At 43.7% G+C, this 21,249-nt stretch overlaps 2 protein-coding genes across 11 annotated transcripts; one reads left to right on the top strand and one right to left on the bottom strand.

The window, feature by feature from the left end:
• Positions 1 to 1,107: 1,107 nt before the first annotated feature.
• AP4B1 (adaptor related protein complex 4 subunit beta 1) lies at positions 1,108 to 12,150 on the bottom strand. 7 transcript variants are annotated; one of them, XM_036923391.2, is made up of 11 exons: positions 12,079 to 12,150; positions 11,517 to 11,706; positions 9,868 to 10,092; positions 9,274 to 9,404; positions 8,750 to 8,897; positions 7,671 to 8,167; positions 6,586 to 6,669; positions 4,884 to 4,987; positions 3,982 to 4,189; positions 3,492 to 3,773; positions 1,108 to 3,235 (listed from the first exon to the last, which is right to left on the bottom strand). In XM_036923391.2, exons 2-11 carry the CDS (start codon positions 11,627 to 11,629, stop codon positions 2,808 to 2,810), a joined length of 2,220 nt encoding a protein of 739 aa, XP_036779286.1. In that variant the 5' UTR covers positions 11,630 to 11,706; positions 12,079 to 12,150; the 3' UTR covers positions 1,108 to 2,807. The 7 variants fall into 7 exon arrangements, with proteins under 7 accessions (XP_036779286.1, XP_036779285.1, XP_036779284.1 ...); XM_036923390.2 differs by lacking the exon at positions 12,079 to 12,150 and adding an exon at positions 11,906 to 12,015; XM_036923389.2 differs by lacking the exon at positions 12,079 to 12,150 and adding an exon at positions 11,866 to 11,984.
• Positions 11,252 to 17,578, top strand: DCLRE1B (DNA cross-link repair 1B). 4 transcript variants are annotated; one of them, XM_057500522.1, is made up of 5 exons: positions 11,264 to 11,432; positions 12,388 to 12,637; positions 13,310 to 13,475; positions 13,832 to 14,014; positions 15,690 to 17,578. In XM_057500522.1, exons 2-5 carry the CDS (start codon positions 12,449 to 12,451, stop codon positions 16,754 to 16,756), a joined length of 1,605 nt encoding a protein of 534 aa, XP_057356505.1. In that variant the 5' UTR covers positions 11,264 to 11,432; positions 12,388 to 12,448; the 3' UTR covers positions 16,757 to 17,578. The 4 variants fall into 4 exon arrangements, with proteins under 4 accessions (XP_057356506.1, XP_057356505.1, XP_057356504.1 ...); XM_057500521.1 differs by having other exon boundaries at positions 12,375 to 12,637; XM_057500523.1 differs by lacking the exon at positions 12,388 to 12,637 and having other exon boundaries at positions 11,252 to 11,436.
• Positions 17,579 to 21,249: the final 3,671 nt, after the last annotated feature.

The raw sequence follows: 21,249 nt of genomic DNA, 5'->3' as shown, positions 1-21,249 counted from the left end.
CATCTTAAATTCATTCCTGAGGTCTTGAATATTTTTCTGTACCTCCATGAGCATGTTTATGATTTTTTATTTTGAACTGTCTTTCAGAAAGATTGGTGAGTTGTTTCATTTGGTCCTTTTTCTGGGGTTAGTGAGATTTTGGTCTGAACCAGGTTCCTTTGACATTTCATATTTCTATGTGGTGCTCTCTAGTGCCCAGAAGCTCTAGTCTCTGGAGCTGCTGAGCCCCTGGAGTGAGGTTGGGGGTCGCAGGGGATTGTCACTGGTGCCTGGGGGAAGGAAAGAGCTGTTTCCTGATTCCCAGCTGCAGTGCCTGTCTCCAGTGGTCAGTGCCAGTGGGCCAAGCCCACAGGTGTTGTCCTCTGTGCTTTGTGTCTCTAGCTGTTATAGGCGGAGCCTCCCTCTGGCTGTCCTGATGCCAGCACAGTGACTGCCTGTTTGCAAGCCAGTCCTGGTGGCCTGGAGGAAGGCACAGCAGTGGGGGGCCTTGGAACTGAGTAGCCAGCCAGGGGGGTGGAGCACTGTAGCTCCTCAAAGTTCCCAACCTGCTGGGCAGACTGTGCCCAGACAACCTTGTCCACCTATCCCTTCTCCCATGCAGCAAGCTCCGTGCAAACCCCGCCCCTTCAGCAGCCCTCTTGCTGCTGCTAGGAAGCCCTCAGACTGCCTGCCTTTCCTTTGTCACAAAGCGGCCAGATGTGGATCCTGGTCCTCCACAAATGGCCGGAATCTCAGTCTCTCAAGCACTCTACCTGTCCCAGCTCCTCAACCCCACCAACCTCCAGAGCACCACAAAATGTAGGTTTGTGTTCCAAAGCAGATCTCCAGGGCTGGGTGTTCAGCAGTTCTTGCCTTCCACCCCCTCCCTGCTCCATTTCTTTTCCTCCCGCCGGTGAGCTGGGGTGAGCAAAGGGTTTGGGTCTCACCAGATCAAGGCTTTGGTATTACCCTGTTTTGTGAGGTCTGCTGTTCTTCAGGTGCATGTGGTCTGTTGCAACCTTCTTTCCTGTTGCTGTTTTAGGGTTAGTTGTATTAACTATATTTTCATACTATATGTGGTTTTGGGAGGAGTTCTCTGTCTCAACTCTCATGCCACCATCTTGAATCGATCTCCAATAAATTTTATTTAAGTTCCATTCTTTTAGCAGATTTCAATTATACAATACAATGTTGTCAACTCTAGTGAGGATATTTTACATTAGATCTTTAGACATCATTCATCTTACCCATCTATGTTTTTTTGTATAGTTAGTTAATGCAGTATAACAAATCACAGTTCAAACAACAATCCCCAAACAACATCAGAATCTAATTACTCACAGCCATCCATTCAATAAATACATATTGAGTAAGCACTACGTGGCAGGCACTGCGGAGATAGAAGGAAAGACAATCACTGTCCTTAGAAATTGTCCACTGGGGGACAAACAACTCACAAAACCTAGGCCTTTGCCAGATCAATTCAATATGGCATGTTATCTGCTCCTATTAAGTGCCTAGTTGGGAGAGGTGATGGATGAATTATTTGAAGGATATGCAGTTGATTTATGTAAAGTTGGATATCTGGACTACGTTATGTTACATCCTTAAAGAAATGCTCCCACTGAGCTCCATGTAAAAGTCATGCTCTCTGCTTTCATTAAAGAATACCGTATCTTGGGAAACCCATGGGAATCTTATACCTATCATACTCAGTGTCACCTATATGAAACTACATGTAAATTTTTCAGAAATTAGAATGGGAATGTTTCTTTCTCTCCCAAGACAACTATATCATTATTTCTCTTCACTCTGACTGCCAAATCACTGACAGAGCTAAATCTCAGGCTCAACTCTATCAAACAATAGGACCTTTCAGCCTAAACATTTGTGTCCTCCTCCATCCCTAACCCTGTTGGTCTTAACTGGTATTTGCATTTTCCCAGTTGCGGAGTCTCTGGTTATTTATACTTTCTTACCATTTTATTTCATCTGTTCTTGCCATAAGTTGTCTCAACTAAGGTATAAATCTGGTGAGGTCTGAATAAAATTAAAAGTAAAGAAGAGTGACAAGGAAACAATCAAAATAGTGCTGCCAGATATGCACTGACTGCTCTGACAGCCCGAGTAAGACCCTTAATGACGGCAGCGAGGGTCACAGAAAACTTCCAGAAGAAGTCCATGACTGAGCTGAACATTGAGACAGACTAGGTGTTACTTCAATAAATAAGGTATGAGGGTAAGGAAATGTTCTAGGCAAGATATAAAAGCAGGTGCCAGAGCACAGAGAGGAGAGAGCTTAGTGCACTCGGGGAACTCAAAGTGGTTTGTTTTTGCCAGATCAGAAGGTGTTTGGGAAGTGGTGAGACATGACACTGAGGAGGTACCACACTAAAGACTTTGGACTGGGACATAAAAGCATGATTAGAAATATGAGAACAGTAAGGAATTCACTGCAATTATCCAAGGAAGGAAAGATAACTCCAACAAATGACAACTCCATCAGTTTCCACATACTTCAGGAATTTAATTAGTAAAACAATCCCTAAAATTGATTAGAAGAGAATCCAAATCCTATCCTCCCCTTCCCATCCCCTTTCCAGCAACATTAACCTTTACAACATCACCCAGAAAAACAGGGTCATTCACCAATAATTATGAAAGGAGTAAATCAATGGTTTAGACAAAAATGTTAGAATCCTGATTCCTAGATTTCCCATTCTCCTTTGCATTTCATAGCATCTGGACTTACAAGCAGTTCAAATAAGAGAAAAAAAAAGGAACTCTGATAGCTATTCATCTCACTCAAGACAGGCAGCAAGAACCTGTTATGATTTTACGGCTCCAATTGTTCCAATCACAGTTTTTAATACAGAAATGAAACTGTTCAGTGTCTCAGTCCTCACCTCGTTTTGTTTCACAGAGATATGAATTTCCAAGTTCTTGGGGTCCAACAGCAGTTCTGTGAAGAATATACAGCCAGTATCATCCTGAGCACTGAGGTAGGCTTTCCATGGCTGAGCCCCAGCCCTGCTCATTGCAATGGTCTGGATGTTCACTACCTGCAGGGCCATCTGGAGGGTGTCAGGATGGACTGCTCCCTGCCAAGGGAACACTTGCTGATGAGCAACTTTGAGGCTAAGCCAGGTTTTCTCAAAATACTCAGCAGTAAGCTGGAGATTGGGGACTAGCATGAGGGCTCCAGAATCAGGGAGTTCTTTTACCCTCTCCTTATTCTCTGCAGGAATCAGGGGTCCTAAGAGACAGAAAGCAGGAGTAAGAGACGTTCTTAATCTACAGGAACATTTTTTACCTAGATTCCAAAAGTACACAATGTGACATTTACCTTTGGATAAATGGCTTAAATAACCAATGATGAACTACTTTCTTGATTACAAAGACTTGGAATTCAGGCAACAGTCTGAAATTTAGCTAGCGTACTCTACCTTCTACCAGTCATTGCAAAAGATAAAGATTTTTCATGACAACACAGAAGTAAGAACTATCTTTACCTGATGTGGCAAAGGATGCAGTGTTAGGAAGCTCTGGATTATGACGCTCTGCCCCCTGGCATTTAGATATGGCTGCCCAGCGGGCTTTGCCATATACAGGCACCAGTGTGTTGAAGGCTGAGGCCCAGCTATTCACAGGTCTTTCTGTCTGGTCCTCCAAAAGTCCAAGAGAAGGGTCAGACTTTGGGCTACACAGGATCCGCTTAACTTCATCAATGCCAGCCAAGAGGAGGCGATAATAGAAGAGACCTCGGTCCCGTACTGCCATATCCTTTTCTTCCTCTGAGGTAGGACAACAGATGAGTTAATTAAAAACAAAACAAAACACTCTTTTTCTACCCCTATGCCAGCTAAAATAGGAGGAAAAAAAAGGAGGGAGGAAACATTAACATTTTCTTCTTGGGTCCCAGACATGTCTTACCAAACAAAGAAGGCTGTGAGGCTTTTTACTACTGGACGTGCAAGTACGACTTCCTTTTGAAGGACCTACCTATGCAGTAATGTAACAAACGCCCTAGCGTGTCCTGGCACTCAGCAGGTCGTGAGAGGAAAAGGCGCAGCAGCGCAGTGAGCAGCTCCATCTTAACAGCTGGAAATGTCTCCGACTTCACGTTCTCTACAAAGTCTTCCAATACATATGGAGCATTGGCGATGTTTTCCCCATGGACTCCAAGTAGCCAAATAAGTGCCTGCTTCCCCTAGGGGATGAAGGGGTAAGAACAGGAGCTTGACACCTGGCTGCCCAAACACAGGGGACAGCAGACAGCTGCAGGTTTTGCTTTTCCCCTAATGTCATACTGAATTATACTCTTGTGTTTACTGCAACCTGCAATGTACCAACCCCCCACAATGTGAAATTCTACTATACAAAGGAGATCTCATAGCTAATGTTGTTTAGGCAATAAGGCTTCCTCACCTCTGAGGCCTCTGTCCCCATTGGGGATTAATGTTTCAGTGGAAGCTACTGAAAGATTTCTCTAAGTAGTGATTAACATAGCACATCAGAGTCATCTCTGAAGCGTCTTAAAAATATGTGTTTAGGTCAGCCCTCCTGACTGCTTCAGTCAGTAAACCTGTAGTGAAGCCAAATATTTGTAAAAATTCCACAAATGATTCTGATATTCACTGCAGCTGAAAATTCTAGGGACTGAGTTTCTGACTCAAAACAGTCCAAGAGGACAATGGTATCAAAGTATCTATAATAAAAACGAGATAAATCCTAATGATTTATAATTTATATCTCATCTACACCCAAAAAAGAACCTGAGGTGGCAATCAATTCTAATAATTTCCACTTCAGACAGTGGATAGAAAGACAGATTAGAATTCATTTCCCAAAGCAGCATCCTGAGTATTCTCCCTCTGCCCAGATATAAAAGAGAAGTAGTCTACCTCGCTATCTTGGATGTTCTCTTCACAGCCGGGCAGGGCCTGACACACAGCTTCCGTACACTGAGGGCACAACCACACCAGGTCTCGGAAAGTTTGCACCACCACTACAACACAGCTCAGAACACAAAAGCACAGGATTAGAGGCTCCACGGAGGAAGGAATCTTAAGAAAAGTCAGATATACAGACTAGACTGCTGGTGGTATAGTCAATGATTACCTGAGAAATGTCTGACACGGGCAATCATTTCTTAAATGAATATTGCTCTTACCAGATTGCCTCGAGGATACATGAGCTAATGTATGTGAAAGCACTTGGTAAAATGTAAAGCTGTTTGCAAAATGTGGGGTAGTAATGGTGTTGAATGATACCCTGAAGACAGGATAAATGGAGCCACCAGAGCTGGAACTACAAAGTGCCAAGGGTATAAAATTTAAGAAGACACGCAGAGTTAGCATTAGCATGAACACTAAAGAATGAGTGTCTCTTCGGGTAAGATTCCTCAAGGGAGGAACAACCTAAGACAGGCACAATCGCAGGGGGCCATCTGGTGAGAAAATGGGGAGCAGCAGAGGTGAGGCTTAGAACCTCCCCCCTCACGTTCTGAGAGAAATCTTCTGCATACATGGATGTTTATTGCCCTCGTCTAGCTCGGATTAACACATAGTCTACAGGCACACACCTGATCATCTACATTTGCTCTCTTACAACACTAAACTCTGTTTTCTACCTTTATCTCGTATCTACCTACCACTTCAGCATTTTATTAAAAATAATAATAATAGAGAAATGTGGTATCCACATATAAATCAAGTTTAAAAATCAAATGAATATTCATATTTGAACTGACTGTGTATAGTTCATAATGCATGAACAAAACCGAAAGCTTCTGTGATGACTGCCCTTGCACTGTTCACCATGTAACTTATTCACTATGTAAGAATTTGTACTCCATGTAAGAATTTGTTCGTTATGCATCAGAAGATTGGAGACTGACGAAAATTAGGCTTGGGGTGGATTAATGATTGTGCATTGAGTATTGACCCCCCTATACAGAAATTTATTGTTGTTAACAACTATTTGATCAATAAATATGAGAGATGCCCTCACAAAAAAAAAAATATATATATATATATATATAAACACACTTCCAATTGTAAAATAAATAAGTAACCGGGATGTATTGTATAGCATAAGGAATATAGTCAAGATATTGTAACAACTTGGTATGGTGATAGCTGGTACCTAGAATTATCATGTATATAAATGTTGAATCACTGTGTTGTACACCTGAAACTAATGTAATGTAATACTGTTGTCAACTACCCTTCAATAAAAAAAGAATGAGTGTCTCTTCAAATTTTTGCATTCTTGGCAGCTTGCTCGTCTCACCGTAGTCCCAGCCCTGGAAGCCACTGCTTACATAGTATGCTTCCATAAAGCAAAGTGAGAAAGTTGGAAATACAAAGCAAGCTCATCCTAGTACCCTTCATTAGCTGTAGAACAGACTTGTGGACTCATGGCAACCTAAACTCTTTCTACCCTGTTAGATCTACAGACCCTATGCTTCTCTGATGGCAACAAGTGATGATGCAAAGAAAAGTGTAAACGTCTATGTTATTCAACAACAAATAGTTGTTGAGAAACTATTATAGACCAGGCAATTGATGAAAAGAAAAAAAAACTTAGATAGGTAGCCATTACCTGTGGTAATGTGCTCTTGTCGAAGGCCCAGCAACTCTGTTAGAATCTGCACACATTGGTCTGTGTAGGTCCTTGCAATGCCACCTACAGAGGAAGGGAAAACAGACTAAAGTATTAAGTCAAACACTAACATCTCATCTAAAAAATTTCCCCATCAGCCAAAGACTAATAGGACCAAAAAAAAAAAAAATCACCCCTTTCTTGATGAAATAAGAATCTAAGTTTGCTATAAAGGAAACTTTGGTAAAAATGAATTTCCCATTGAACAAGGTTAAAAACTTTCAGCAAGAAAGGTATTTAAGTGGCAGCCAGATATATGAGACACCATTGGTTGTAGCACTCAGTGACTATCCTGTGAATATTCCTGCTGGAACACTTGACAGCAGGCTCCTGACTGCAGGACTTCCACTCTCCTTTGTTTCCTCTTGTCTGCTCCTAAAAATAACCATATTTTATTCTACATATGAGGGTTCTTCTCTTCTTCTACTTGAAGGCCTCCAAAACTTAGTTCCCCTCAGCTGCTTTCATTTGTGAGTCACTCCTGCCTTTTAAGCTCCAGACAGAGTAGTATGAAAAAGTATGAACAATTTAGGATTTATTCTGTGTTGGACTGTGCTCAGAACAATACATAGTCCAGAGCAGAAACTCAATGAACAACTGGTGAATTGACCTAGGACTCTGAGTCAGGAAAGCTGGGTTCCAGTCCCAGTTCAGGAACTATATGATCTTTTGGCAATTTAGTAACTTTTTGTGTCTGAGTTTCTTCATCCTTAAAATGAGGTTGATAACACTTGTCCACTTTTCCTGACTACCTCTCAAGACTGTTGTAAGATGATATATAAGAAAGCATTTTGGATAGTAGACAACAAAAGGCAACATACATTTTAAGTATTGTAGTTTGGGTTACTTGTATTCTCTATCCTGTAAAATATGACAACAGCAAGGTTGATAAAATCTGACACAATTCTTTGGAGCATGGTACTTTGTCTCTGAAGCAAGATTTATTCCCTTTTGCTTCCTATGGTTTCACAGCTTCCTAGCTGGTTGGTGTAAGCTCTTAAAAAGGAAATGCAGCAGACACCTACCTATGGCAAAGATGGCAGCCTGTGCAAAGTCGGCAGACACATCTGTACAGTATCCTTGAAGCTCCTCTAGCACCTGCTGCACGTTCTCATCATTCACCAGCTCACACAGCACCTCCACCTTCTGTAGCTTGATATAGTGGGGCTCCGAGTAGGAGCAAAAAAACTTTTTATAGTGGCTGCTAAAGTGACCTGGCAAACTGTGCAAGATCTGGCGCACATGACAGAGGGCAGCAAAACAGAGCTCACGGCTCTCTGAAGAACAGGCAGCCAGCAAAGTTCCCTTGACTTGCATGAGCACATCAGTTTGGACATGGGGGAATTTTTTTGCCAAGATCAGAAAGAGCTTGGTGGCTCCCATCACCACACCAGGGCTACTGCTCTTGAGATAGGTGTCCAACAGATTAAGAATGTCAAACAGCTCCTCCTCACTGCGGGGTTGGTAGCGTAGCAGAAAGTTCAATACTTCCGCCTGACCCCACTGGTCTAGCTTTGACATTCTATCCAAAAAAGAAAACCATATTATGATTTGGGCAATGAAATTAGGACCATCTTCATGCTACTGCCAGGTCACCAATCATCTGTTCATTATAACAAGGGAAGAATTCTTGAAAAATAGGCTGTGCCATAATTGAATTATTCTTTTTACATGCTATTGAAAGTTTACACAAAATAGGCTTTGAATTCCAAGATGAGCTTACACTACAAATGCATATTAATCTAAGGCCAAAGACATGATCACTATACCTCAGATGCAGATTCCATACATTTTAAGACAACATTAATGGCTTAGTTTGGGGGACAGGATGACTGTAGAATAGGACAGAGACTATCTCCACGGAATGTTTCTGCTATCTCTCTATAACACCAAAAAAACTAAGACAAATAAAAGATATCTCAATGAAATATGAGGAAGTTAGTGTCTTTACTACTTTTTAAAAGTAGTATTTAAAGTTAAATTTAAGATTAACTTTCTCTACTACTCTACAGAAGTTCTTCAAGACCTCTCCTTAATTCAACACATCAACAAGATCCCACTAGGATGCAGATTTATAAGAAAAAGAGTCCCGAGGCATCCAGACCGATTTAAGAGATGGTGGGCGATGGGCTTATTGATGACAACACCTCCTTCCTCTTTCAGAATTTCCTCTAGAGACCGCAGGCAGTTCACAACCACAATTGGATCCTGGTCACGCAGCAAACTGTATAATTCATTTACGAGGGCACCATCTATAAAAGAGAACAAAGATCTCAGATAAAGAAGAAAAGCTTCAGAGTCACAGGGATAGAGCCAGAGGAATAGCTCCAAGGAGACAAAGCTGAACTTCTCTGCTACAAAAATAACAAAGGCAATAATAAAGTGCAAGGCAAAAAAGTTGTCATCTCCAGACTGTTCTAAATAGCTCATGTAAAGGAGCTCACCTGGGCCCCAAAGAAAGCACTTCTCTAATACCAGAACACACCAAGCCCTGCATCCTACTTAGAGAGACATGTACATAAGTGGGGCCACATTATTATTTTCTACAAAAGCTACATAATCATTTACAAAGGCATACATATAATGGAGGCAAAAATAAATACCATGATGGATTATACTAAAACTTACCGACTTCAGAGTCTCCATGAAGATTATGCATCTTGGCACAACCAAGGACTGCTACCCTCCTGACATACGAAGCCTTATCCCGCAGACCATTGACAATAGGCTGTTGGATATATTCCTGCACACCAGGCATCCTAAGCAACACATTCTGGAGTCAGCCAGATCCTGAAATTCTAGGCTTGAGATAATTCAGCCGTGATACACTTAACAGAGGGTTTAGTAGAAGTCTGAATGGGTATCTATCAGATCATAAAGAACTGGAGAAAGCAGCTGCCAAACTTAGAGCCATGCTTGCCTTTTCACTTGGAATAATGCTGCACAGACAGCAAAAAATATATATATACACATAATTGTTTAGAAATCTTTATCCAAAACCAAGAACTATTTCACAGAGAGTGAGGATGGAAAACTCCCTTTAATGAAGTCATACACTGTAGTCTCTTAGGCCAGAGCAATGGTTAAAAACCTGTGTTCAGGTTACAACAGTATTTTCCCCAGTATTAAAGAACTCAATTAAATTGTTGTCATTAAAAATTGGCCCCTTGTCCTCCTCAATTTACCAGGCACTGAGAAATAGGCAGGGAAGAGGGTGCTCACCTGAGGCTACACATGCTGCGTAGTGCCAGCCCTCGCACCATCGGGTTAGGGTCCGAACAGTCTTTGCACAGTGTATTGATAGCCAGGAGTGCCAGATCTGGTTTCAGGGGGGCATATGTGCACATGTACAGATATACCAACTTCTTCTGAACAATATCTACAGTGGCACTGGCCTTCACCATTTCCATGAAAACACCAGACACATCCAAGCCCTGAGTCATGTGCCTGAAACCAACACATATAGCAGGAAGAAGTGAAATACACAATCCCCAATCTACAATGGAAGGCGCTTTACATATACATGTCTTGGTTATCCAAATGGATTGTGATCTCTTAGCGGGAAGCAACCAGGTCTTCCTTGTCTATTATATTACACAATGTTTCACACTATGGGCTGCAATGAATATTCTTCTATTTATTCAAACATTTATTGAATTCCTAGTACCGTCCAGCGAAATTCAGGTTTTACATTTCAGGGATATGTTCTGAGGATATAATATTGAAGAAGCCATGGTCCCAGATCTCTAGGTACTCAAAATCTACTGAAAAGCCACTCAAGAGCACCACTAATTACAGTACAGTAGATAAATAAGTATTGTAACAGAACTAATAGACAAAGTCCAGAGGGGATCCAGAGGACCACTGCTAAGAAATCATAAAGTTTCCACAGAGAAGTAATACTTTAGCTGAATGAGCAGGAGGTCACCAGGCAGGTATAGTAAATAGTTAATGATATATATACTATGAGGCATGTTGACATGAACAAGATTGGTACATTCTCTTGAGAGTCTGCAGGTAGTTGAGTTAGCCAGGTGTTCCTTGTGTTCTATGATAAGTTTGGACTTTATTCTGTAGATCACTGCTTCTCAAACTGTGGTCTGCCACAGGAATCAGATGAGATGCTTGTTTAAAATGCAGATTTCTGGGTTCCATCCCACCCTACTGGAATCAGAAATACTGGATTATATGAGAATTTACATTTTTTAAAAAGCACCCCAAAAGATTTCTGTACACACTAAAATTTGTGATCCATGCTGCAGAGCAAGAGTTATATGTTCAAATTCCTATGTTGAAAAAATCATTCTAACTGAAATGAAGAGGCAAGGTGACTGACTAGTAAGCTACTACAATTGCTTTGGTAATAAAAGCACAACAGCAGAGGTGCCAAAAGAAAAGGGGGGATGATGGGCATTTAGAAGTAGGAGCCCACACCATCTGACTTGAGAAGTGAAGATCAGGCGTCATCAAGATTGACTCCCATGCCTGGTCAACTGGGTGGTGACACTCACCAACACAAATATAAGTGGAAGAACAGGTTTGGGAAAGAGGAAAGGATGCAGCTGCTGTTTTGCATGTCTTTGAAGACATATCCGGGTGGAAATGCCAAGCAGGTATATATGGGTTTGAAGAAAAAAAAGGTCTGTACAAAATGTATTATAGAGCTAGAGTCAACAGTGTAAGCTCAAGATAGGGATGAAACTGCGCAGCGAAGAAACAAGTTAAGTCCCGCTAGGGAGAATAAGATGGCACTCCAGAGGAGGGAGACCAAATCATGCAACTGACACGTACGTAAGTCGATTGACCCTTTCAGGGTGGTCTGGTTCAGAGCCCTGATGGGGACTGCAGCGCAGGGACTTATTAGGTTATACCTAATCACTCGCTGGATGGCATTCCGGTAGCGCAACCTATCACCTTGAATGTGAGGGTTACACAAAGCCTTCTTCAGCTCCTTCACCGCGTCCTCGGAGCCAAGGTACGGCATCTCCTCCAACAGTCAGGTGCAGTTCCCACCGAATCTCTAGGTAATTCGTGTACTCCTTCTAGACCCGATGTGGCTGCCTAGGTAAAAGAAATGTCAGTCGGTGAAGAGACTTACGGGTGATCTCGCCCCAACCTTGGCCCCCCACGGCCGGCACCCTGGCCCTAACACACTCCAACTTCAACCCTCTCCGCTCCCCGGTGAGCCCCACCCTGGGTTCTTCGCTTCTTTCCCGAGACCTTCAGGTCTGTCGCTCCGCCTATAGATCTCTCCCGCTACCTCTAGGCCCTCAGCCCCATTTCCAGCCCGGAACCCACAGTCCGCAGACCCTTCCCTCTCCGGTTCCAGCCTTTCTGGCGCCTCCACGCGGTAGCGGTCTGGGATAGACCCAATCATGCTTTCTGCGGAAGTCCCGCCTCCATTAGAGACCCGGCAGAGCAGCTGCCACTCACCTTCACCCTGCGAGCGCCGAGCGTAGGCTGGACCGCGACCTCGGGGTGCCCTTCCCCCAACCTCTGGAGGAGTTGCGACGGCCAATCGGCAGTCGGCTACTTCGGCCTGTCTCCGCCCAGTAGCGCGCGCTTTGAGTGGAGTGTCGCGGCGCCGGCTCCCGCGCGCGGTTTAGAGTGGCGCCTGGGGGCTGCCACGGTCACTTCTTTCTGCCCACTGTAGTAACTTATTCCTTTACTGGGCTGGCTTTCCCCTTGGGTCTCCGGCCCAGTTCTTGCCCAGCATGACTTTTTTTTAGGGTGCCGTTGCAGGAGCCTTACGCAGGAGCTGTTCTCATGAAGACCCCACTGGTAACTCTCCAACCCCACCACCATGAACGGGGCCCTGATCCCCCATACACCCATCGCTGTGGACTTCTGGAGCCTGCGCAGGGCAGGCTCCGCACGACTCTTCTTCTTGTCCCACATGCACTCGGACCACACCGTGGGTCTGTCTAGCACCTGGGCGCGGCCCCTCTACTGCTCCCCAATCACTGCTTACCTCTTGCGTCGTCGGCTACAGGTATGGGTGGCTGGAGTAGGCCGCGGAGAGCTGGTACCGATATCTGGGTGGGGCTTCCGATCTGTCACAGCCTTGGAGCCATAGAGTAAGGGCCAGGAAGACTCATTTTTACAAATACAGGAGTTGTTTGTATCCAGGAATTCATCTGTAGCCCAGAATAGGAGTGTGGCTTCCAACTGGCCGACTTGGAATGTTTCAGTGAGAAGTTGGTTTTAGTTCAGCCAGTGAAATGGTTCCTTTCTTTTCACATAAACTAGGCCAATGTTTCCCAAACTTGCCTCATCAAGAGACTACACCTAATGTGCTGGGTAATACATAGATTCCCCAGTGCCTTCCCCCTCCCTCGTCTAATTTAGGGAAAGCTGGTGCAGATCCTGGACATCTGGTTGGAATTTTTTAAACAGGTGCCCTTAAGGGATTATTATGATAGAGAATGTTTGAGATTGCCTTCATAGAAAAACTAGACTGTTTTCTGGACTCTTAATTTAAACTTGCACAAAGGTTAGGGTGGAGAGTGGAAGAAGGAAGGGGAGATTGTTTGGGAATCCCCATTACAGCTTCTGCTGCTGAGTGGCCAAAGATTTGTCAGCTTCCCCTGATTTGGGAAAGGGATACTTGCTGATTCAGGGGATGTGGTCTGTGTTCACTAAGATAACCAACTGCTTTCCTCAGGTATCTAAGCAGTGGATCCGAGCTCTAGAGGTTGGTGAGAGCCATGTCCTACCTCTAGATGAATTTGGGCGAGAGACCATGACTGTAACCCTCATCGATGCCAATCACTGCCCTGGCTCTGTGATGTTTCTCTTTGAAGGATACTTTGGAACCATCCTCTACACAGGTGGGCCTCTGGAGGGGTTCCCCCCACCTTTCCAGCAGAGGCTGCTCTTCTTGAGCAGCCTTAAGTCATAATAGAAGTCCAGAGGCCTCCTAAGTTCATCCCATATGAGCATTTCTTAACTGATTTCCCACTCTCTCAGAGGCCAAACCTTGTAAAAATAATGAAAAAATGTAAAAACCTTATTAGGATGGAGACATTGCCACAGAGAAGCTATACTATATTAGTTCAGTGCCAGACTCCATGATGTTTTTCCCTGTACAGGCCAGTAAGCAAATGTCCATCTGTTGTTGGAGCTGGGAGAGCCTTGTCCTCCACTTTTGTTTCTGACTCTGCACCCCCACGTATTCCTCTTCCAGGTGATTTTCGGTATATACCGTCCATGCTAAAGGAGCCAGCCCTGAGTCTGGGGAAACAGATCCATACCTTATACCTAGACAACACCAATTGCAACCCAGCCCTGGTACTTCCTTCCCAACAAGAAGCTGCCCGCCAGATTGTCGAGCTCATTCACAAGTACCCACAACATAACATAAAGATAGGTGAGTGGTTTCCTTTCCTTATTCTTTCACCCATAGTTAGTGAATCTATGTTCTTTGTTTTCTCCCATCTTTCAAGTCTTTCTGTAGGTCTCCTCTCCATGAAACCTATTCTGATCACCTTATTTAAAATTGCAACCTTTCTCTTACCCTTGCTCCCACATTCCCATCCCCTGATGCCGGTACTTTTTTCCAACATATTCAGTACGTTTTAATATGCTATTGCTTATTATTGTTGATTCCCCCTTCCCTTGCCACACACACACATATACACACACATACACAGAAACATAAACTTCTTGAGAGCATTATGGATGTGGGAAGAAGTCTTGTGTGCTTGTAGAACAGAGAAGCAGCAGCCAATGTAACAGGCAGACGCACAGTGGGTGAAGAGGCTGGAAAGGCAGAAGTGCTTGTAACTTGATCCTAAATACAACCATGGCTTTTAGGACAAAGCTATTGAAGGGTGTTAAGTAGGAGAGAGACAATACTGCACACATCACCTTACAGTGAATGTATTATGTAATTTACATATTTATTGTTTTGAGTTTTTACTATCTTTTACCCCTGCTAGAATGTAAGTTCCACCATGGCAGGACTCTTTATTTTACATATGGATATATCCCAAATGCTTAGATTAATGCCTAATGAGGCATTCAATAAATATTTGTTATATGAGTGAATGAAACTGATTATGATGTAGGTATTCAAGTGAGTGTTGTGCTTAAGATTAGGTATATTGAAAAACCAACTGTATCTTGTTCTACTGATTCCACAATAGTACCAAACATGCTGGAGACTCTTAGAATTGCCTTTGGTGATAGTTTATGAAAATCAATGTTTGTTTTTAAAAATGTAATAGACTTAGTTGCAAATGATGCTTTTGATTGTTCCCCAAGTTATAATAAATCCACAAAAAGAAAAGGATTATTCACCATAATGAATATTTAAAAGGATATGCCCCAACTCTGAAAGGAGTGTTCAAGCTGGGTTAAACAAGGCACTGAAAAAATTACATAACTTCCAGGGTGACTACCAAATTGATTGAGGAATATCGCCTACGTTCAGGATTGCCTGACTGCTCATGAAGAAATATTTGTCCTAAGTGTTCTTGGGGTTTTCAGTGCAGAGTTTTCCTAGAGAGGCACAGCTGGCTAGGAGGGTACTAGAGTAGGGCGTGATGAGTTTTGTAACTATTTAATAAGCCCCTACTGTGTACCAAGTACAATGATAGGCAGCAGGAGTAGAAAAAGGAATAAAATATGAGGACTTACAGTCTAGTAGTAAAGGACCTAAAAGAGGTTAAGAAAAAAAAGTAGAGATTCAGAGGCTAGGGAGAGAGAAAAGAAAATCAGCTACATCTGTGCCCAAAGAGTGAGCCTTTGAACCATGATGAGAATAAGGTGGGTGTAAAAAAAACAAAATGCAAGTTCTTTAACGGAGTTCACAGTCTGGTTGTGAACTTGAAATAGACCTTCAGAAAAGGTCTGAGAACAACTGTTAAACAGCATCTCCCATATCTGTTGCCATAACCAAATGCCACCCACCTCCTACCTTAAAAACTCCCTGGTTGCTCCATTAATTTGTGATTGTTGTTACATATTTGGTTATTTGGATTCCTCAGTAGCTTCATTCTCTTCCTTCTCTTACTTTCTCCAATCCCTTTAACATTGTTCAGGACTGTATAGTCTGGGAAAAGAGTTGCTGCTGGAGCAGCTGGCCCTCGAGTTTCAGACCTGGGTGGTGTTGAGTCCTCGGCGCCTGGAGTTGGTGCAGCTGCTGGGCCTGGCAGATGTGTTCACGGTAGAGGAGAAGGCTGGCCGCATCCATGCTGTGGACCATATGGAGATCTGCCATTCTGCCATGGTGCACTGGAACCAGACCTGCCCTACCATTGCTATCCTTCCCACAAGCCGGAAAATTCACCGCTCCCACCCTGATATCCATGTCATCCCTTATTCTGACCATTCCTCCTTTTCTGAGCTTCATGCCTTTGTCTCAGCACTGAAGCCATGCCAGGTGGTGCCCATTGTCAGGCGACAGCCCTGTTGGGACTACTTTCAGGATATCCTGAGCCCCAGGCAGTCTGTGTCCCTGATTCCAGACTCAGTGCAGCAATACGTGAGTTCCTCCTCTGGAAAACCAGACATTCTCTGGCTGTTAGAAAGAAGGCCGAAGAGGCTGAGAACACAGGGTGTCGTGTTTGAATCCCTTGAGGAAAATGCTGATCAATCTCAAGCTGACAGAGACCCAAAGGAGGCCAAGAATGAGAACCTTTCTGGGGACCTTGAGAGGCAGCCCTCCCAGTGTCTTTTGCCGATCAAGACACAGTTGTCCCCAGACCCCTGCAGCAAAGAATGGGATGGGTCAGTCCCTTTCTCTGAGTCCCAGGAGACTACCCCCTTTGGTTTTTCAGTGCACTTAAGGTCTTCAGGAAATGAGGAATTTCTCTCTCCAGAAACTGGGGAGGAAGTTGGTCTAGGGCCTCACGTGGTACCCTGGGGATGCCAGGATGACTCAGCAGCCCTGAGGAACCAGAGTGCCTGGGTGGGTCAGGATTCCTCCCGGTCTCACAGCATCAAGGCTGCCCTTCTTCCTGCTCCTGAGTTGAGGGGCCCAGCCCGAAAATACCTTCTGACTCCAGTGAACTTTTTCCAGGCAAGGTTCTCTTCCAGGGGATTTGACCAGCAAGTGGAAAAGTACCATAAACCCTTGCTGAAGTGCAGACAGGAGAGTACGGAATGACAGCCTTGTTTGATCCAGCACTGCAGTTTGAAGATAGTGACTGATGGCTGGTAGGGAGAGTTTGTTTGGGACCTTACTTTTCTTTGAGGCTCACAGGATCTTCATGGGCTCATTCTGGAGCAATAATCCTCAAAGTATGTTCATTGGCATCCTAGTGCCTATGGCATCCTTAGTTTTATAGTTGACTGTTTAAGAAACTTCTCATTATAACCCCTTAACAGTATGCATTAGTTACACAGCACATTAAAGGTGCTGAAAGGTCCCGCAGGACTTAATCTGTTTAACTTTGCATAACGCAGTATTTCTCCAACTTTTTTGAACATGCAGTCCTCTTCTGGGGTGCAGAAAGAGAATCTGAATCAGAAAGGATCAGGTTATTCCCATTGTTGTTTTTGTGTGTCATGTGCCATTCCCCATGTCCCCTTCTCCCTCTTCCTAGATAAAAGTCCCTAGTTTGTGCTGCTTTTTTAAGTTGGGAACTGTGCTGCTGGAGGAGAAAGTGGTGATCCAGGCAGCACGTTCCAATCCTGAATGTCACAGACTTGCTGTGACCCCATCCAAGTAACTTCCTGTCTCTGCCTCTGGGAGGGAACAGGAAGCAATGAAGAACCTTGGAACATGCAGAAAAATTCCACCTCTGCCTCCCATAAGAGGTAGTTAGTGTCACTGGGGACCTATCTGGAATAGAGCCAGCTGGGGGATTGGGCACCCCTCACTAAGGCAGTACCTGGGCCCTAACTGAACCTGAGTCTTAGGGTACACTGGGCCTCCCAGCCACCTGGAGGCCCTGTTTGGCTGAAATAAAGGTACGAAAGATCAAAAGTGCTGCCAGATAAGCCTGATTGTTCACATAGCTGGGATATTTGCTGCTCCCGCCTCCCCTTGGGTTGAGTAGGGAGCCAGAGCACATAGCCTGTTTAAGGATCCAGGGTACAGACCAGGGAGCTGGCTGGTGGAAGACTGGGAGTGTGCAGTTCTGCCCTGTCATACCCTGACGACATGCCAAGCCAGTAAACAGGACAGCAGATACCATAGGCTCTGAGAGGGCACTAGCATGTGGAGCTGGGCACGTGGATAAAAACTTTCAGAAAGGAGCTTCACACCTTCACAATAAAGACTGTTTCTTGACCAGGAAAAAAAAGTTTTCTACTTGGGGAGGGAGATATGAAGAGTTTAAAAAGCAAAATAAGGCCTTGCTTGTGGGCTACGTGTACACATCTCTGTTTTGTCAATGATCTCCACTATAAGCTTCCCATGGGCCCACTAGGAGCTGCCCCATGTGGGGCAACAGGAAACATGGGCGTGATCCTGGGCTTGGATCCAAGGCTCCCTGGCAAATAGAGATAAATGCCTGAATAGCAGAGCCTCAGTTCCTCAACTGTGAAGGGGACTTAGACACCTACCTCAGCTGATTGCTATGGAGATTAGATAATTGGTAAAATGCCTAGCTCATTGCCTACCACATGGCTATTTCAGATACTGGTTTTCTTAGCTTCTAAAGCTTTAAAAAAAATTACTCTGATTATAAAATAAACCTTGAAAATTGCATAAAAATATAAGATAGAAAAATTAATTACATTTCTCCATGTACATCAGTTTTCTAGTCTTTCTATGCACATAAATGTATTAAATACATGTTTTTTCAAAATTTGGGTCATACTGTATATAGTTTTATATTTTGCATTTTACTTAATTTCTTAAGCATTTCTTCACCTTTTAAGTATTCAAAATGTCATTTTTAAAAGTTGTATAATACCCTATGATATGGGTAATTAAACCATTTCCATATTCAACATTTCGTGTGCCCCCTTTTTTCACAATTCTACATACTACAATGAACATCCGTATGCATATATCATGGCATTTTTTTGTTTATTTCCTTAGAGTAAATTACTGAAAGTGGGATTATAGTTTTAAGTTTGTGAATAAAATGAAGGTTCCTGTGGCCAGGATTCTCACCTGGCCCTGGTTGGCTAGCTCACTACACTTGTGTGGGCAATGCATCATCATTGACTATATAAAGAGCTCTACCCAGTGCTCAGGGCAACACGGTGGCGGTGGCATGGCTGCAAGGCTGCAGGGGAGCAGAGCAGAGGCTGGAGTGGTAGTGCTGAGGATAGAGATCCAGAGGACGGCTTTGCGGGTAGACAGGCCCAGAGGCTGGCTGTGTGGATTGAGAGGCCCAGAGGCAGAGGCAGAGACCGGCTTGCTGCATGCAGACTCGCTCTGAGTGGATGGGATTTTAGTGATTGACCTGTGTCTTGTCAGTGAGTTTCAGTCCCGGACAAGTTCACTATGGATTCAATGTGACCAAAGAAATAGCAGAACATTCTTGGGGTAAAAAGGTTTATACCCAGCTTTATTTCCATGGTGGCAGGTCAATCACTAGAATCCCGTTCACTCAGAGCGAGGCTGCATTCAGCAAGCCAGTCTCTGCCTCTGGGCCTCTGTACTCGGCACTGCCACCACTCCAGCCTCTACTCTGCTCTCCTGCAGCCTTGCAGCCCTGCCACTGTGTCACCCAGAGCACTGGGTAGGGCTCTTAATGTAGAGAGAGTCAATAACGACATATTGCCCAACCTGTGTAGTGAGCTAGCCAACAGGGCCAGGTGAGCATCCTGGCCACAGGAACTTTCATTTTATCCACAACCTGCCACTGTGGGAATAAAGTTGGGTATAACCCTTTCACTCCAAGAACGTTCTGCTGTCATTTCTTTGGTCACACTGAATCCGTAGTTGCCTGGGGCTGAAACCCATTGGCAAGACAAAGTTCTTGATGTAAATTTTGTCTGGTTGCCCTCCAGAAAGGTTTCCTTACCATCATTTCTGCAGAAGAGGATAGCATGAAAATACCTTGAAGACTCATAAGTTCAAATGATGTCATTAGAATGGTACATGTAAACATGGAAAATCATCTTGTGTGTCAATAAATATTTACTAAGTTGTGTAGGTAAGGCCTAGCCTGACTTCTGGGAGCATATAGCTGTCTCGCTTCCATGCTACCCGAAGGTGGCTGTGAGAGATACAGTAGTCTAGTGTAAGGGCCCCCAGATAGGTGTTATCTTCTAGCAACACGGGAACCTGTCCACTCTTGGCACACGCTGTGTCACACATGTTCCTTGAAGTGGGACCTAGAATTCAGATGAAGCAGAAGCAAAGGGCTTTGAGGAATTTAGTTTTCAGTGACATGTTTGTGTTTTAATATTGGAAAAATTCCATACTATTATAAGTAAATTTGACAGAATAGATACTGGCAGCTGCCTTATTTGGTTTCTCAATACTCTGCATTGCACATATTTTTTAAGTAGCCAATTTAACATTCTTAGAATCTAATGATGACCCCATAGATCTAAAAAGATCTTACAATTGGGCTTGAAGCTACTGGGAGAAAGGAAGTTCCCTAGAGATCAATTAGGTATTTATTTCATGATCTGTGGGAAAACTCATACTTTTCCACAAGGAGACTGAAAGTGGCTTAAGTCCCTTTAGAGAAAAATACCTGCCTGGCTAGCTTTGAGGGACCATCTCTTACTCCTGACCCAGACAGCCCTTTGTAGTAGGAAAAAGGAGATAAGTGAACCTGCTTGTTTAAGAAAAGGGATTTGGACCTGTGTTCTCTATCAAGTCCGTTCCCTCAGAGACAGTTCTTTCTGCATTCTTAGAGTGGTTCTTAAGCAGGAAAAATTCTGCCAGGGGGTTCACATGCACATATTTTTGATGCTATCACTAGTGAGTAGCTGCCGATTTGTTATCTGCCTCCTACCTCTCACCCTCCCTAACCAGTACCACAACAAGCTTCTTGTGTTAGTGGTGTTTCCCCTTTTCTCTGCCCCAGAACATCCCACCTATATCAATACAGAATGATTCTGCTCACCCTTATAATCTGAATCTACAGCAGCCTGTGGGGGATGCTCAGAATGGTTAGGCTTTTCCTTATTTTGACCACAGTGCATTTACTTAGCTATTCCCTTCCACCTTGATAATTTCATTCCTAGGTAACTCCCTCTCTGAACACATCCTTGACCCACCAGATCAGGATTTAGGCTTGGTTCTTTTCAAGGCCAGATAGCTAATTGAATCATCTTTCAATCACACAAAACTTCTGGCTAGCCCTGGGTTAGTTTTTCCCTTAAAATATTCAAATATTTAAAACACTGTTGTAATATGACAATTTTAGCAATCCTGAATCCTTCCATCTATTTATGGTAACTTTGGGGAATGAAGGATGAAGAGTTAGTCCTCAGTGCTACAATGCTGTTCTTAAAGTGCTCAAATTCTTCATGTGCCCACTGAAAGGTGTGCTTTTGAGGAACCAAGAAAACCGGGTCAAGCTCACTCACCCTACTGATCAGACTCTGTAGAAACAAAGCATCATCAGGGTAGGACCAGACTCCTGATGCCCATGGGGATTCAGGGATATAAAGGTTGGAGAAAACCTGCTAAAAGGTTCTGAGCACCCAATTCCTAAAAGGGGGGTTCGGTAGGGTTCTCTG

The sequence above is a fragment of the Manis pentadactyla genome, chromosome 4 (assembly GCF_030020395.1).
Source record: "Manis pentadactyla isolate mManPen7 chromosome 4, mManPen7.hap1, whole genome shotgun sequence".
Lineage (NCBI taxonomy): Eukaryota > Metazoa > Chordata > Mammalia > Pholidota > Manidae > Manis > Manis pentadactyla.
Note: the sequence above shows the minus strand (reverse complement) of the source record. Positions and strands in the feature narration are given on the sequence as shown.

What these genes read in the sequence shown, in the direction of transcription:
- AP4B1 (XM_036923391.2), bottom strand. Translation starts at nt 11,629, where the DNA reads ATGCCGTACCTTGGCTCCGAGGACGCGGTGAAGGAGCTGAAGAAGGCT. An exon ending in GCCATCCAGCGAGTGATTAG is followed by an intron (nt 10,093 to 11,516) that starts GTATAACCTAAT and finishes TGTTGGTTTCAG; the next exon opens with GCACATGACTCAGGGCTTGG. An exon ending in TGCATCCTTTGCCACATCAG is followed by an intron (nt 3,236 to 3,491) that starts GTAAAGATAGTT and finishes TCTGTCTCTTAG; the next exon opens with GACCCCTGATTCCTGCAGAG.
- DCLRE1B (XM_057500522.1), top strand. Translation starts at nt 12,449, where the DNA reads ATGAACGGGGCCCTGATCCCCCATACACCCATCGCTGTGGACTTCTGG. An exon ending in TCTTGCGTCGTCGGCTACAG is followed by an intron (nt 12,638 to 13,309) that starts GTATGGGTGGCT and finishes TGCTTTCCTCAG; the next exon opens with GTATCTAAGCAGTGGATCCG. An exon ending in TGGAACCATCCTCTACACAG is followed by an intron (nt 13,476 to 13,831) that starts GTGGGCCTCTGG and finishes TTCCTCTTCCAG; the next exon opens with GTGATTTTCGGTATATACCG.